This window comes from Molossus molossus, unplaced genomic scaffold, assembly GCF_014108415.1.
Source record: "Molossus molossus isolate mMolMol1 unplaced genomic scaffold, mMolMol1.p scaffold_m16_p_4, whole genome shotgun sequence".
Lineage (NCBI taxonomy): Eukaryota > Metazoa > Chordata > Mammalia > Chiroptera > Molossidae > Molossus > Molossus molossus.
The window spans coordinates 47,877,549-47,894,865 of NW_023425377.1; the positions used below are offsets into that span (position 1 = coordinate 47,877,549).

Genomic DNA, 17,317 nt, shown 5'->3' on the forward strand with positions numbered 1-17,317 from the left:
AACCGCTGAGCCAAACCGGCCAGGGTGGAATTTGGACACTCTTAATGAGTGAGTATTATTATTCTAATGGCAATATATATATTTGCATAACTCCAATAAGAATCTGATTTCTTCATAACAGGACATATAAAGCCAGTTTCTAATTGTGGTTTTATTAACCAAGATTTTGACTGGAATGTCATGTCTGAGAGAGGCATGCCAAGACTGGATGTCACCAGAAAGCTTTAAGGAATGAAGATCAACTTTGAAGCCGAGAAAGCCCCTTGGAGACATGACCTGGTACCTTGCTTGACCACGTGGTTCATGGCAGTCTTTCCAGGTAAGTAATGAAGGTTGCTTTTCTGAAAGACAGCAAAAAGAAACCAGTATCTTTGGGAACCTCAAGGACTTGAGGACATGGCCCAAATCTGCAGGTATTCATTCCAGGCAGCACCTGATGGCAACTGGGGCTTTGACTTCTTTGCTAAGTGGCTGACTCTTCACTAGAGCTCAATCTAAATAAACATTCCTTATAAATAACTGACAATTCAGCCAAACAAATTAGAAAAAGCCTGTATGATCAATTTGATCTATTGATACTCTTGTGTTTATGCAAATAACCAAGCCAGAACAGAACTAGATTTAATAGTCTGTTTAATAGGAGGGTACTCTTAGGGAGAGAAAAACAAATGTGCTTCTCCCGGCTGGTGTGGCTCAGCGGATTGAGCGTCAGCCCATGGACTGAGATGTTCTGGTTCGATTCCCGATCAGGGCACATGCCCGGGTTTTGGGTCTGATCCCCATTAGGGGGTGCGCAGGAGGCAGCCAATCCATGCTTCTCTCTCACATTAATGTTTCTATTTCTCTCCCTTCCTCTCTCTCTCTCAAAAAAAAAATCAATAAAAACATATTTAAGCCCTGGCCAGTGCTCCGTGGTTAGAGCATGGGCCTGCAGACCAATGAGTTGCAGGTTCGATTCTGGTCAGGGGCACATACCTCGGTTGCAGTTTGTCCCCGGCCCTGGTCAGGGTCACGTGGGAAGCAACCAGTCCATGTGTCCCTCTCACATCGGTGTTTCTCTCTCCTTCCCTCCCTCCCATTCTATCTGAAGATAAATAGAAAAATATCCTCAGGTAAGGATTAAAAAAAATATATATATATATATATATATATATATATATATATTTAAAAAAAAAAAAAGAATCTCCAGCCCTGACTGTTTTGGCTCAGCAGTTAGAGCATTAGCCCAAAGACCAAAGAGTCACGGATTTGATTCTGGTCAAGGGCATGTACCTCAGTTGCAGTTTGATCCCTGGCCCTGGTTGGGGTCGTGCTGGAGGCAACCAATTGATGTGTCTCTCACATCGATGTTTCTCCCTCCCTCCTACTCTACCTGAAGATAAATAGAAAAGTATCCTCAGGTGAGGATTAAAAAATAAAAATAAATTAAAAAAATAAAAAACATACCTCTCTAACAAAGTACTAGACATTTATTAACAGCTCCAGAGTTATTCCACAGCCCTTTTACAAAACAAAAGCCAAAAGCAGGCAAACCCAAGACTTGTTAGCAGTGTTTTAGTATTTCATATTATTTCAAAAAATCTAGGTATTTAATTACTTTTATCAAATTTATTAATTTAGAAAGGAATAGCTTCAATAAGTTAAATTGACTTGCTTAGATGGCTAAAGTTTTATCCTTTGAATAATGATTACCTCCCAGAAACTTGCATTTTAAAAGAAGGCCCAGATAAGGTTTGATGGGCTTTGGATTGTTTCTGGAACCACATCTCTGCCCTGTACAGACTGCATTGTAAAGCAAGGACAGTTTCTTTCTTTCTTTCTCTCTCTCTTTCTTTCTTTCTTTCTTTCTTTCTTTCTTTCTTTCTTTCTTTCTTTCTTTCTCCCTTTCTTTCTTTCTCCTTCCTTCCTTCCTTCCTTCCTTCCTTCCTTCCTTCCTTCCTTCCTTCCTTCCTTCCTTCCTTCCTTCCTTCCTATGCCTCAACAACAGAGTAACAAATCTATTCACCCATTCTTGGAGTGTTTCTTCCCATTTGGGTATGTTTTTCTAATTTGCAGACAGCACATAGCTTAGGGTTGCCTCTGAAAGCCAGAAAAGCTTGGGTATATGAAACCTCTGCCCATATCCCTTGGGAATGGTAAAACAGGTCTAGCTGTAGCATTGGCTAAATAATTTCCCTTTGCATTCATGGTGGCAGCTTTAGAATGTCCTGGAATTTTTATAATTTCCAATTGTTTAAATTTTTTTAGTGACATCTAATAATTCTTCAACCTATTTTCCATTCTTGAGAGCTTGTTTGGAGGTTCAAGCAGGGGAGCGCAGCTACTCGTATACCCTTGACCAAAGACCGGTCCTCCTCTACCGAGCCTGAGCGCGCAGCTTGGGGAGGGATGCATATGGATCAGTTGAGGGAGGAGGGGGACACCTACCTAGCCATCCAGATCAGCTGAATCAACCCTGGTGATCAGTGGGGTGACAGATGTCACAGCCAGATTGCCCTCACATCCCTATTTTCCATTCTTTATGGGTTGCCTTAGAAAATTAGGAAGCCTTGCTGCTTCCACAACATTCTAAAGCTGTGAGCTACACCAAAGACATAGCTATCAGTGTAAATATTAGCTATTTGATCTCTGGACAGTTGACAAGCCCAAATGAAAATAATTAGGTTTGTGGAACAGATTTTATTCAGGTAAATAAGAACCTTCAATTATGTCCCTTTATAGCTAGCTGTTGTAATAGGTATGTTGTGTCCTATTGTGAGTTTGGTGATTTTCTAGAGCATAAAACTAAATCACCCACATAGAGAATTTAGAGTGAAATATCTGGGAAATGTAACATTATTTAAATCTACTTTTGGTATTTAAGACAATAGGTTGGGACTCCTCATATATCCCTGGGACATTAATGTCCAAGTAAACTTGTAATCTTCCCAGGGGAAAGCAAAGTATTGACTGTCTTTTTCTACTGAAATGCTGAAAAAGCCACTACATTAATCTATTACTGAAAAATATTGGCAGTCACAGGAATAGCTGATAATAAGGTATGTGGATTTGGAATTGTCGCCAGAGAGAAAAAAGGGCCAGATGCCTCCGACACTCACAGGCAGGAGGCTCTTATGACATCTTTAGAAAATGAACTTTCGCCCTGGCCGGTTTGGCTCAGTGGTTGGAGCATTGGCCTGAGGTCTGGAGAGACCCGGGTTTGGTTCCCACTAAGGGCGCGTACCTCGGTTGCGGTTTGTCCCCAGCCCTGGTTGGGTCGCGCGGGTGGCAACCACTCGACATGTCCCTTTCACATCGATGTTTCTCTCTCTCTCTCTCCCCCTCCCACTCTATCTGAACAAAATATCAAAAAATGTCCTTAGGTGAAGATAAAAAAAGAGAAGAAAGAAAATGGTGTGGAATTACACTTCTGGGGTTGTAAAGTCCCATGTCCCTCAGTCCAGTCCTGGAAGAGGGGCAGCCATGGGTTTAGCAATGCCAGAAATAAGCTGGTGCTGCTGTATCCAGATTAGGATCAGTCCAGATTCGATCCATTCGTCCATCATGTGGGTCCCACAGAGCTTTGGGCTACATGGAGAAATGCAGGGTGTGGGAGCCCCACAAGCAGTCCCAGGAGGGCAGCAAGAGAGAGAGCAAAAGAGCTCCTTTGTGTAGGAGATAAAATATTCAGGTTTGCATACTTGCAGTGGCCACACCTATTTTGGCTACTGACTTGTTCCCAGGTGTGACAAACAGGTGGGCACCTCCCATGTCACTCAGACTTACTGTGCATGCATCTAGACTGCCTTTGTCCAGACCCTCCCCCTACTCAGGGAATAGACCTGGAGAATTAAATTAGCTAATTTTCCCTCTACTCCTTTCATGTTGAATAATAACCAGGTTATTATGCCAGTAACAGGACCACATGATGTCTGGGAATACCTAGCTTATTTATAACTCCAATATTTTTGTACAAATCTCCATTTTTTTTAATTTGGTTTCTCTCTCTCTCTCTCTCTCACTCTCTCTCTCTCTCTTTTGTTAATCCTCACAGAGGCTATTTTTCCATTAGAGTTTTAGGTAGAATGGAAGGGAAGGATGGAGGGAGGGAGGGAGAGAGAGAAACATCAACACGAGAGAGACACATCAATTAGTTGCCTCCTGCACAACCCCTATTGGGGCCAGGGATTGAACTTGCAAACCAGTATGTGCCCTTGACCCAGGAATCAAACCCACAACCCTTTGGTCTGCAGGCCAACACTCTAACCTAACTGCTAAGCCAAACCAGTTAGGGCTCCATTTGGTTTCTTTACTGGAAGAATTACACGGGCTCGTACATGGAATAATAAACTTCCCCTTTTTATGGTAATTTTAGTTTCTCCTAAACTATTAATAAGGAGAAGGGGCCCTGGCCACTTTGGCTCAGTGGTTGGAGCATCGGCCTGCGGTCCAGAGAGACCCCGGTTCAGTTCCCGCTAAGGGCACGTACCTCGGTTGCAATTTGTCCCCGGCCCTGGTAGGGGTTGCGCGGAGGCAGCCACTCGATGTGTCCCTTTCACATTGATGTTTCTCTCTCTCTCTCTCTCTCTCTCTCCCTCCCACTGTATCTGAACAAAAAATGGAAAAGTGTCCTTGAACGAGGATTAAAAAAATAAAATAAAATAAGAAGGGGAACTCTTTGTCTTCTAGAGTCAGAGCAACCCTGTACTAGTTTCTTTTTGTTTGTTTGTTTGTTTGTTTGTTTTCTAAATCTCATTTCACTTTCCTATAATCTTTAAAGTAGACACTTCTCTACAGGACTTTTCTTACAAACCTTATTTAGTAATTCTGTTGTTTTGCTCCCAGAAACCAGTAGGTATATTAATTGGACTAGGTTAAAACAGCCAGGATTACATGCTCTAACAGTTAAATTTCTCTGTGAACCCATCAGGGTCCCAGAGAAAGTCAAGAACAATTGCTGGTTCCTCTCTGGCTCCCTTTCTCCAAAGGGAGCTGTTAGAATTCCTATTCTCATTTTCCCATAGGGAGTGGTAGTGGAGGAGATAAAAGGGAAGGACAAATCCGGACAAGGAAGCTCAGAGAGCAAAGGATATAGTGGGGGAGCGATAGGACAGGGAAGAATGGGATGTAGCCATGTATTAGCTTCCGAATAGTTCAGAGTAGTCTCTAAAATTTCTTATTTATTCCTTTACGAATTTATCTGTGCTTCTCCTTAGAAGCTTCTAATTTCCAGGTCAAGATACGTTTTCCATTCATTTATTCAGTTTAATTTTAGAGCTGGCATTGTTCTAATTTTTACATGCAAAAATTATTTTCGGCACCAAGACAACTGCATTTTGGCCATTTAAGTTTATATCATTTCTAATTAAATCTTCCCATTTCTGTAAATCATTTGCAAAGAAAGACTTCCTATCAGGAGTATTTATTTTTTTGGTAGAATTTTATGGTTTTGTTAACACAAATACAATGTGTACACAATCTGTCTATTCATTTTCTTCGCTGTGCAGCCTGGCATTGGGATTGGTGACTCTGATGGCCAGCTGGGCTGCTCTTTCCACAATGGATTTGTGGTTCTTTGAGGAGACATTGAGAGCAATCTCAGCACAGTAAGATTTGTTGCATATCAGCAGCACTTCAAGCTCCTTGACGTTGTGGACCAGAAACTTACGAAAACCACTGGGCAGCATGTGTTTTGTTTTCTTGTTGCTCCCATAACCAATGTTGGGCATCAAGATCTGGCCCTTGAACCATCTGCGCTCTCTACTGTCAATACTTCTAGGTTTCCGCCAGTTCTGCTTAATTTTGACATATTGGTTTGACTGGCGCCGGATGAACTTCTTGGTCCTCTTTTTGACAATCTTGGGTTTTACGAGGGATCTGAGGGCAGCCGTGGTGCCGAGTAGAAGATCGCTGCCAGCTCCGTAGGCAGCGCCGAGGAAGAGGACCAGGAGTATTAATGGGGGCTGGAGTCTGGGAGTTTCCAGCCTTGGAGGCACTACTTCCCATGTCAGTTTTAGAGTTTGTGTTTTGGATATCTGCAGAGTCTGAGCAAATTTTCTAGGGGTGCTATGTAGCGGGTCGAAGTGTGCGGCTCAGGGGTTCAGCTCCATGAGGCTCTCACCACTTGAGTCGCATTCAGCCCTCTTTTGTGAGTCAGTTTCTCTCCCAGCATCTAAAATAACTGAAAGGGCCCTGGCCAGTTTTCTCAGTGGTTAGAGTGTCTGCCCGTGGACCAGAGAGTCCTGGGTTCAGTATCCGCTAAGGGCACGTACCTCTGTTGCGGTTTGTCCCCAGCCCTGGTTGGGGTCGTGTGGGTGGCGACCACTCAATGTGTCTCTCTCACATCAGTGTTTCTCTATCTCTCTCTTCCTTCCTTTCTCCCTCCTGCTCTATCTGAAGATAAATGCAAAAATGTCCTCGGATGAGGATAAAAATAAATAAATAAATAAATAAATAAATAAATAAATAAATAAATAAATAAAACAACTGAAAGGGCTAGGGTGCTTGTTTACCAAACCTTATGGGTGCCAGTCAGTTAATTACAGTGGAGTTGAAATTCTCTATGGGGCTCCTGCATGTCATGAGGAATGGCCTCTGACACCTCTACAAATGTTCTTAGTCTCTTAAGAACACCTGAGATCTGGGCTGGAGGGAGCGCTTGCCCCTTATCTTTGGAGTTGAATTATTTCAGCTCTCATTTATACAGCAAAGGTTTTTTTGCTTAGACTCTCAGAAAACAATTCCAACTGAAGAGCCGAAATCAAAACCAGCCACCCATTTTTCTTCCTGTCTCACCTTAAATTAACCTGGATTCTGTCAACCCTTAACCTCTAGGATTTAAAAATACAGTTCGCCCTGGCCGGTTTGGCTCAATGGTTGGAGCATTGGTCTGCGGTCCAGAGAGACCTGGGTTCGGTTCCCACTAAGGGCACATATCTCGGTTGCAATTTGTCCCCAGCCCTGGATGGGTCGTGCAGGTGGCAGCCACTCGATGTGTCCCTTTCATGTAGATGTTTCTCTCTCTCTCTCTCCTTCTCTCTCCCTCCCACTCTATCTAAACAAAAAAAAAAAAGGGAAAAATGTCCTTGGGTGAGGATAAAAAAAAATACAGCTCAGACATTGTCTTCTCGGCCGCTCGTACTGCGCTCCGGGAAGCCTCCCCCTGGGCACAATGGCAACTCTTAAGGAAAAACTGATTGCACCGGTTGCAGAAGACAAGGCAGGAATCCCAAACAATAAGATTACTGTCATGGGTGTTGGACAAGTTGGCATGGCATGTGCCATCAGCATTCTGGGAAAGTCTCTGGCTGATGAGCTTGCTCTTGTGGATGTTTTGGAAGATAAACTCAAAGGAGAAATGATGGATCTGCAGCATGGGAGCTTATTTCTTCAGACACCTAAAATTGTGGCCGATAAAGATTACTCTGTGACCGCCAACTCTAAGATCGTGGTGGTCACTGCAGGAGTTCGCCAGCAAGAGGGGGAGAGTCGTCTCAACCTGGTGCAGAGGAATGTTAATGTCTTCAAGTTCATTATTCCTCAGATCATCAAGTACAGTCCTGATTGCATCATAATTGTGGTTTCTAACCCAGTGGATATTCTCACATACGTTACCTGGAAGCTGAGTGGATTACCCAAGCACCGTGTGATTGGAAGTGGATGTAATCTGGATTCTGCTAGATTTCGCTATCTTATGTCTGAAAAACTTGGCATTCATCCCAGCAGCTGCCATGGATGGATTTTGGGAGAACATGGCGACTCAAGTGTGGCCGTGTGGAGTGGCGTGAATGTGGCCGGCGTTTCTCTGCAGGAACTGAATCCAGAAATGGGGACGGACAATGACAGTGAGAACTGGAAGGAAGTGCACAAGATGGTGGTTGAAAGTGCCTATGAAGTCATCAAGCTAAAAGGATACACCAACTGGGCTATTGGATTAAGTGTGGCTGATCTCATTGAATCCATGTTGAAAAATCTATCCAGGATTCATCCAGTGTCAACGATGGTGAAGGGGATGTATGGCATTGAGAATGAAGTCTTCCTGAACCTTCCATGTATCTTGAATGCTCGGGGATTAACCAGTGTTATCAACCAGAAACTGAAGGATGATGAGGTTGCTCAACTCAAGAAGAGCGCAGATACCCTGTGGAACATCCAGAAGGACCTCAAAGACCTGTGACTTCAGGCTCCCAGGCTGTAGAGATTCAGAAACTACAATGTGATTAACCACGAGCCTTTAGTTCCTACCCATGTCCATGGGTCACAGTTTGCTTCTCTCTTCCTAAATATGTGAATCTGGGCTCACAGAATCAAAACCCATGCTGGGGTTAATGCTTGCAATATGAGTCCTCGAACAAATAAAATTAACTATCGTAGTGTGAAAAAAAAAAAAAAAATACAGCTCAAATAAAGTCAGACCCTCTACCACAAGCAAGGAAAGGTCCTTGATCCAAGAGACAACTCACCCAAGTTCACCTGATAGGCTAGGAGCGGGCAGGCTCGATGGGCCCTTTGCTGGATCCTACCACTGGATCTGGGTCTGGGTCTGGGTCTGAAGGGTGGTCCTGGGTGATCTTCTTTGTAATCCTGCTGCACAGTGCCAAGTAAATGTCAATGTAAAAAACATTCAAACCTGTGAAAAATTTTTATGAGTTTATTTGAACCAAAACTTTCAACAATTGCCAAGAAGCGAAATCTCAACAGATTGAGATAATGCTCTAAAGAATGACAATTTTGCACCTTATTTCATACTTTACAATAAAAAGAGGAGACATAAGTGGGTTACATGAAATCCATTGGTGATAGATTAGGGAGGTGGGAGAAAACAAAGCAGGGAAACCTCTGGGATTGGATGAAAAGTAAAATGATAGACACGTGCATATTTTACATAGGTGGGTACAGGATGGTTAATAGTCAACAACTAACTCAATAACAATGAGGGGATTTATGGTCCCCACAGAGTGGTGCCTCTGCTTTGAGGGGTCAGGAAAAAGGAAAATTACTTTGACATTCCAAAGATATGGTAGATCGCCCCGCCAGTGTGGCTCAGTGGTTGAGCGTTGACCCATGCACCAAAGATATGGTAGATGAAAAACACAATAGACAGGCTCAATTTAGGTAAGAATTGACCTTTGTCATGGAAGGTGGCCGCCTAGGACATGAGTACCTGTCATAAACTGCTTTTGTTTGTTTACTTATTTATTTGTTTGTTTGTTTGTTTAATTCCTCACCCAAAGATTTTTCTATTTATCATTAGATAGAGTGGGAGGGAAGGGAAGAGAGAGAGAGAGAGTGACAAAGAGAAACATTGATAAGATAAGAGACACATCTACTGGTTGCCTCTCGCACCACCAAACCAGGGTCGGGGATGCACCACAACCAAGGTATGTGCCCTTGACCAGAATTGAACCCATGACTTATTGGTCTGCAGGCCGATGCTCTAACCGCTGAACCAACCAGCCAGGGCATATTTTTTTATTAATTTTAATACATCTTTTTTTTTTATCCTCACCCCAAGGACACTTTTTACATTTATCTTGAAATAGAACAGGAGGGAGAAAGGGAACAAGAGAGAGAGAGAAACATCGATGTGAGAGAGACACATCAATGTGAGAGACACACATCGAGTGGTTGCCACCCACACGACCCCAACCAGGGGTGGGGAAAAACTGCAACCATGTGCCCTTAATGGGAACCAAACCCAGGCCTTTCTGGTCCATGGGCTGATGCTCTAACCACTGAACCAAACCTGCCAGGGCGATTTTTATATATCTTTATTGTCAAAAGTATTAAACATGTCCCTCCCCTTCCCCCATTGATATCCCCTTCCCCACTCCTGCTCCCACCCTTGCCTTCACCTAGTTGTTGTGTGTCCATTGGTTATGCATATATGCATATCAAGTTTTTTGGTTTATCTCTTTCCACTCCCCATTTCCTCTGAGGTTTGTCAGTCTGTTCCCTATTTCCATGTCTCTGGATCTGTTTTGTTGAACAGTTTATTGTGTTCATTATATTCCACAAATGAGTGAGGTCATGTATACTTGTCTTTCTCTGACTGGCTTATTTCACTTAGCATAATACTCTCCAGGTCTTTCCATGTCATCCCCAAGGGTAAGAGATCTTTCAAAAACATGGAACGCTTCACGAATTTTTGTGTCATTCTTGCGCAGGGGCCATGCCAATCTTCTCTGTCTTGTTCCAATTTTAGTATATGTGCTGCCAAAGCAAACACCATGAACTGCTTTTAGTTAAAAAGTTTTAATTTCAGACCATCCTTTGTGGTTAACTTTAGGTCTTTGAGTCTTCAAGGATGCCACACGGGTCTCCCCTGAGCTTGTCAGGTTAGTATGTGGCCCCTTTTTGTCCACAGGGGAGGTCACATCTCCCCTATTTGTGGTACAAGGGTAATTTCTTTATTGTTTTTTAATCTTATTATATTTATTTATTTATTTTATTTTTAATTTTATTTTTGTTACAGATGTTTCTCCTTTTATACCCCATTGACAGACCCCCCACCCCCGGTCCACGGCTTTGTTATCCATGTCCATTGGTTATGCATACATGCATATAAGTTCTGTGGTTTATCTCTTCCCTCCCCCCACCACCTCCTCTTCTGAGGGTTGTCAGTCTGTATCCTACTTTCATGTTTCTGGGTCTACCCTATCCTCAGATTGTTATGTTCATTGTATTTCACAAATAAGTGAGGTCATGTGGTATTTGTCTTTTTCTGCTTGGCTTGTTTCACTTAGGATAATACTTTCCAGGTCCCTTCATGTCGTCTCAAAGGATAAGAGATCTTTCTTTCTTACAGCTGCATAGTACTCCATTGTGTATATGTATCACACCTTTTTTATCCATTCGTCTACTGGTGGACACTTGGGCTGTTTCCAGATCTTAGCTATTGTAAACAGTGCTGTTATGAACATGGGGATACATATATTCTTTCTGATTGGTGTTTCAGGCTTCTTAGGGTATATTCCTAGAAGTGGAGTCACTGGGTCAAATGGAAGTTCAATTTTTAATTTTTTGAGGTAACACCATATTGTTTTCCATAGTGGCTACACCAGTCTGCATTTCCACCAGCAGTGTACTAGAGTCCCCTTTTCTCCACACCCTCACCAACACTTGTTTGATGATTTGTGGATGGCGGCCATTCTGACAGGTGTGAGGTGATACCTCATTGTTGTTTTAATTTGCATCTCTCTAATGATTAGTGATGTTGAGCATTTCTTCACATCTGTTGGCCATTTGTATGTCCTGTTGGGAGAGGTGTCTATTCAGCTCCTCTGCCCATTTTTTAATTGGGTTCTTTGTCTTCCTTTTGTTGAGTTGTATGAGTACTCTATATATTTTGGAAATTAACCCCTTATCTGATGTATCATTGGCAATGACGTTCTCCCATACAGTGGGTTGCCTTTCCATTTTGATGGTTGTTTCTTTTGCTGTGCAGAAGCTGTTTAGTTTGATGTAGTCCCATGTGTTCATTTTCTCTTATGTTTTTTTTTTTTTTTTTGCCTTAGGTGATGTATCAGTAAAAATTCTACTGCATATGATGTCCGAAATTTTGTTGCCTACATTTTCTTCTAGAATTTTTATGGACTCACGGGTCACATTTAAGTCTTTTATCCATTTTGAGTTTATTTTTGTGTATGGTATAAGTTGACGGTCTAGTTTCATTTTTTTGCATGTAGCTGTCCAATTTTCCCAACACCATTTATTAAAGAGGCTGTCTTTACTCCACTGTATGCTCTTGTCCCCTTTGTCAAATATTAATTTCGCATAGTGTCTTGGGTCCATTTCTGGGTTCTCTATCTGTTCCACTGGTCTATATGCCTATTCTTGTGCCAGTACCAGGCTGTTTTGATTACAGTCGCTTTGTAGTATAACCTGATATCTGGTATTGTGATCCCACCTACTTCGTCCTTCTTTTTCAAGATTGCTGTGGCTATTCCGGGTCTTTTTTGGTTTCATATGAACTTTTGAAGTATTTGTCCTAGTTCTGTGAAGTATGTAATTGGTATTTTGATGGGGATTGCATTGAATCTATAGAAAGCTTTGGGTAATATGGACATTTTAATGATGTTAATTCTTCCAATCCATGAACAAGGTATATGCTTCCACTTCTTAATATCTTCCTCTATTTCTTTTTTCAATGACCTGTAGTTTTCTGTAAATAGGTCCTTTACTTCTTTGGTTAAGTTTATTCCTAGGTGTCTTAATTTTTTTGCCACTTGGTCATGATGAATAATTTTTTTGATGTATTGCTGGATCCGATTTGCTAGTATTTTGTTCACGATTTTGGTGTCTACGTTCATCAGAGATATTGGCCTGTAATTTTCTTTCTTTGTAGTGTCTTTTTCTGGTTTTTGAATTAGAATTATGCTGGCATCATAAAACGAGTTTGGAAGTCTTCCTTTTTCTTGAATTTTTTGAAATAGTTTGAGGAGAATAGGTGTTAGTTCTTTTTTGAATGTTCGGTAAAACTCCCCCATGAAGCTGTCTTGGCCTGAGCTTTTGTTTGCTGGGAGAGTCTTGATTACCTCTTCAATTTCCTTAGTTGTTATTGGTCTGTTCAAGTTTTCTATCTCTTCCTGGTCCAGTTTTGGGAGACTGTGTGTCTCTAGAAATTTGTCCATTTTGCTTAGAATGTCGAATTTGTTGCCATATAATTGTTCATAGTAGTTGTTAACGATCTTTTGTATTTCTGTGGTGTCAGTTTTTACTTCTCCTCTTTCATTTCTGATTTTGTGTATTTGGGTTCTCTCTCTTTGTTTCTTGGTGAGTCTAGCTAAGGGTTCATCCATCTTGTTTATCTTTTTGAAAAAACAGCTCTTTGTTTCATTGATCCTTTGAATTGTTTTTTTTTTTGTTTTTTTTTTTGGTCTCTATGTCATTTATTTCTGCTCTGATCTTTACTATTTCTTTCCTTCTACTTGCTCTGGGGTTTTTGTTTGTTTGTTTGCTTTCTAATTCTTTAGGTTGTGAGGTTAGACAATCAATTAGAAATTTTTCTTGTTTTTTGAGGTAGGCCTGTAGAGCTATGAACTTCCCTCTCAGAACTGCTTTTGCTGCATCCCATAGATTTTCTGTTGTTGTGTGTTCATTTTCATTGGTTTCCAGGAAGATTTATTTTTTTCGTTGATCTCCTTGGTAACCCATTCATTGTTTAATAACATGCTGTTTAGCCTCCATGTGTTCAAATGTCTTTTCATGTTCTTGTTGCAATTGATTTCTAGTTTCATGCCATTGTGATCTTGAGAAGATGCTTGATATGATTTCAATCTTCTTGAACTTGTAGAGATTTAGTTTGTGTCCTATCATGTGGTCTATCTTTGAGAATGTCCCATGTGCACTTGAGAAGAATATGAATTCTCTAGTTTTGGGGTGTAACTCTCTGTAGATATCTATTAAATCCACTTGGTCTAGTGCTTCATTTAGAGTCTCTGTTTCCTTGCCAATTTTTTGTCTAGAGGATCTATCTAGTGGTGTCAGTGGGGTGTTGAAGTCCCCTGCTATGATTGTATTGCTGTCGATTTCTCCTTTGAAGTCCTCCAGAAGATTTGTAATATATTTTGGTGCTCTTATATTGAGTGCATATATGTTTATCAAGGTTATATCTTCCTGTTGGATAGATCCTTTCAATATTATGTAGTGGCTTTTTTTGTCTCTAGTTATGGACTTCGTTTTGAAACCTATTTTATCAGATATGAGTATCGCTACCCCAGCTTTTTATTCCTTTCCATTTGCTTGGAAGATTTTTTTTCCATCCCTTCACTTTCAACCTATGTAAGTCTTTTGTTGTGAGGTGGGTCTCTTGTAAACAACATAGAGATGAGTCATGCTTTCTTATCTAATCAGCTACTCTGTGTCTTTTTATCAGAGCATTCAGTCCATTTACATTTAAGGTGATTATTGATATGTAATTATTTATTGCCATTTTTGTTTAGTTTGGTTATATTTTTCTTTCTATTTCTTCTACTAATTACAGCAGTCCTTTTAACATTTCATGCAGTGCTGGTTTGGTGCTAATGTATTCCCTTAGCCTTTTTTTGTCTAGGAAGCTCTTTATTTGACCTTCTATTTTGAACGACAGCCTTGCTGGGTAGAGTAGTCTTAGATTCAGATCCTTGTTTTTTTATGACCTTGATTACTTCGTGCCATTCCCTTCTGGCCTGTAGTGTTTCTTTTGAGAAGTCAGCTGATAGCCTTATGGGGGTTCCTTTGTAGGTAACCTGTTGCTTATCTCTTGCTGCTTTTAGGATTCTTTCTTTGTCTTTAATTTTTGGCATTTTAATTACTATGTGTTTTGGTGTGGGCCTATTTGGGTTCTTCCTACTTGGGGCTCTCTGTGCTTCTTGAACTTGAACGCCTTCTTTTTTTTTTTTTTACCAAACTAGGGAAGTTTTCTGTCACTATTTCTTCGAATATATTCTCTAACCCTTGCTCATTTTCTTCTTCTTCGGGGACTCCTATGATGAGAATATTATTATGTTTTCAGTTGTCCCACAGTTATCTTAAGCTGTCTTCCTGTTTTTTTCATCAGTTTTTTCCTTTTGGTTTTCTGATTGGTTGATATTTTTTCTACCCTGTCTTCTAATTCACTGATCCGGTTCTTAGCTTCCTCTACTCTGCTGTTTCGACCTTCCAATGTGTTCTTTATTTCTGATATGTCATTCTTCAATTCTTCTTGGGGGGTTTTAATTTCCAATTGGTTGATTTTCAACATCTCTATATCCTTACTCATGCTGCTGAGCTTCCTCAAGATCATGGCTCTGAACTGCTGCTCTGTTAACTTGCTTAACTGCTCCACATTTATCTCATCTTCGGTAGAGGTATCTTGTTCTTTCATTTGGCTTTTGTTTCTGTGTTTCACCATTTTGGCTATCACAGTGGGCTTTGAAGCCTGCCAAATTTTTCCTGTGGGTGTTGGTGTTCTGCTGTTTGTGGCTCCCTCTCCTGGGTTTGAATGAGCAAGTGAGGACCCACGTTAAACACCACTGTCAAGTCTTACCTTCCTGGTTAGAGTTGCTAGCCCAGGAATGGTACCGTTGTCCTCTAGCTTTTTGCCTGGAGGCTATCAGTGGTGGTTACTTGAAGAGCCTTGGGTTCTCAATTGAATGAAAAACTCCCTCAGGTGCTCAGCATAAGGGGATTTCCTGAGGGTGGGGCAGATGCTGGTTGTTAATCAGCCTCAATTTGCATTTCAATGGCCCACAGGGTGGGGTTGAATTTCCAAGGGAGGGGCCATTGCCTCTCCCCAGAGCCCTGGGAAGGAGTAAAATGGCCTGGTCCCTGCGTGGCTCTGAGCCCCCTCCAAATCCCAAGTGTCCCCACACAGTTCCAGTCCAGTCTGCCCTACCTCTGCCAGAGCCCAAGGTGAGTGGCTGTGGCTTTTTTAGTGTCTGTCCGGTCTCTGCGCTGTGGAGCTGCTTTGGAGCATAATCCCAAGGACGCTGCTCACAGCTAAGGCCCCTGCTGCCTGTGGGCTCCCAGCCCCCCTCTCATACCTCCACAATCCTACCAGGATCAAGTCAGTGTCCCTGGTTATATAATCCTCACAAGCCGCTTTTCCGTTGGTTTTTCCCATCGATTTGTCTTTATTTTAGTTGTAATTCTGGTTTGGTCCTGGAAGATGGTCTGTGTAGCTTCCATTCACTCTGCCGCCATTTTGGAATATCACAAGGGTAATTTCTAATGACCATCTTCCACTGTGGAAGCTAATGGATCAAATCACCCTCTTCCTACTATAGCAAAGCCAGAGGGACCTGTTTAACACACACACACACACACACACACACACACACACACACACACATAACCATAGGCCCCAAATGGTTTCACTTGTGCTAAAATAAAAGCCCATGATACCAAGCCTAGATTTAATACCTGATGTAATTGCAGTTTCATCCTCTCCCAGAAGTAATCTTAATCAACCAGTCTGGAATTTTTCGATCAAGCACCAGAAAGGTTACCTGTCTAATAGGCCCTCATATCCCTCATAGAAAGAAGATACAATCTCCATAATAAAAGCCCTTACCCTTTTTCCCCCCAGAGAAAAGATGTCCAGGCTCAAAATTAATTTGTTCTTTTCTTTCACTAATAGCTTCCTTTCCCCACCCTCTTTCCTATAAATTCTTCCATTTTGTACAGTCCCTTGGAGCATACTTCTAGTTGCTAGATGGCATGCTGCTCAATTCATGAATTGCTTAATGAAAACAATTAGCTCTTCAAATGAACTCAATTGAATTTTGTTTTTTATTTAAAAAATAGACCTGAACTTGGCCAGTAGGTGCTCTATCCAAGAATTATGAATCCTGAGCAGGCTACACAGGATAATAAGAAGAGTTGGAGGTCTGGCCCTGCACCAGCTGTGCCCCCTGACCAGATTGTCCTTGTTACAAGACTTGTCAAGATGCCTTTGAAAAACCAAGTAAGCAGTAAGGACATTTAAATTCATCATTTCACATCACAAGAGATCTAGAGTAGAGGGGTTCTAGGAATAGTGCTTTCAGTGGTTTAACAATGTCATCAAGAATCCAAGTTATGCCCAGCCAGTGTGACTCAGGGGTTGAGCATCAACCCATGCACCAAGAGGTCACTGGTTCAATTCTCAGTCAGGGCATATGCCCAGGTTGTGGGCCAAATCCCCACTGGGAGGCAGCCAGTTGATGTTCTCTTTGATCAATGTTTCTCTTTCTCTTCTTCTCCCTTCCTCTCTCTATAAAATCAATCAAGAAAAGAAAAAAGAATCCAAGTTATTTCTTCTTATTATTCTTTTGTTAATCCTCACTTGAGGATATTTTTTCCATTAATTTTTAGAGAGAGGGGAAGGAGCAGAGAAAGAGAGAGAGAAACATTGATGTGAGAGAGATACACACTGATTGGTTGCCTCCTGCATGACCCCACTGGGCTAGGGATCAAACCTGAAACCCAGGTATGTGCCCTTGACTGGGAATTGAACCTGAGACTCTTCGGTGTGCTGGCCAATGCTCTAACCACTGAGTCACACTGGCCAGGGCTCTTCCTTTTTTCTTTTCTATGATCCTTAATGTAAAAACCTCCAAGCTGACTCCTTCATAGTCAATATATGGCTGCCACAGTTACAGAAATCACAAAACCCCAGTAAGAAAAAGAACCTTCCCTTCCAGTAAATCCTTAGAAATAAGGAAAATATCCTTACAAAAATCCCAAGCAGTCCTCCCCTCATGGCTCATTGGCCAGAGCTGGGTCATCTGACACCCCTAAGCCAATCTCTGGTAAAGGTAGGAGGGCTTTATAACTGGCTTATATCAGCAATTTTCTTTCAAATTTTTTAAAAATGTGTTTTTATTGATTTTTTAGA

General features: G+C 41.6%; 2 protein-coding genes and 1 non-coding gene across 3 annotated transcripts; 1 reads left to right on the forward strand and 2 right to left on the reverse strand.

Moving 5' to 3' along the window:
- Window positions 1-5,462: 5,462 nt before the first annotated feature.
- On the reverse strand, window positions 5,463-6,114 carry LOC118643762 (60S ribosomal protein L32-like). Its single transcript, XM_036282158.1, has 2 exons — window positions 6,101-6,114; window positions 5,463-6,045 (listed from the first exon to the last, which is right to left on the reverse strand). Exons 1-2 carry the CDS (start codon window positions 6,112-6,114, stop codon window positions 5,463-5,465), a joined length of 597 nt encoding a protein of 198 aa, XP_036138051.1.
- Window positions 6,115-7,098: 984 nt separating this feature from the next.
- LOC118615303 (L-lactate dehydrogenase B chain-like) lies at window positions 7,099-8,372 on the forward strand. Its single transcript, XM_036240123.1, has one exon. It carries the CDS (start codon window positions 7,151-7,153, stop codon window positions 8,153-8,155), a length of 1,005 nt encoding a protein of 334 aa, XP_036096016.1. The 5' UTR covers window positions 7,099-7,150; the 3' UTR covers window positions 8,156-8,372.
- A 1,728-nt stretch (window positions 8,373-10,100) lies between these two features.
- Window positions 10,101-10,207, reverse strand: LOC118616578. Its single transcript, XR_004956575.1, has one exon. It is a non-coding gene; the product is annotated as a U6 spliceosomal RNA (small nuclear RNA).
- Window positions 10,208-17,317: the final 7,110 nt, after the last annotated feature.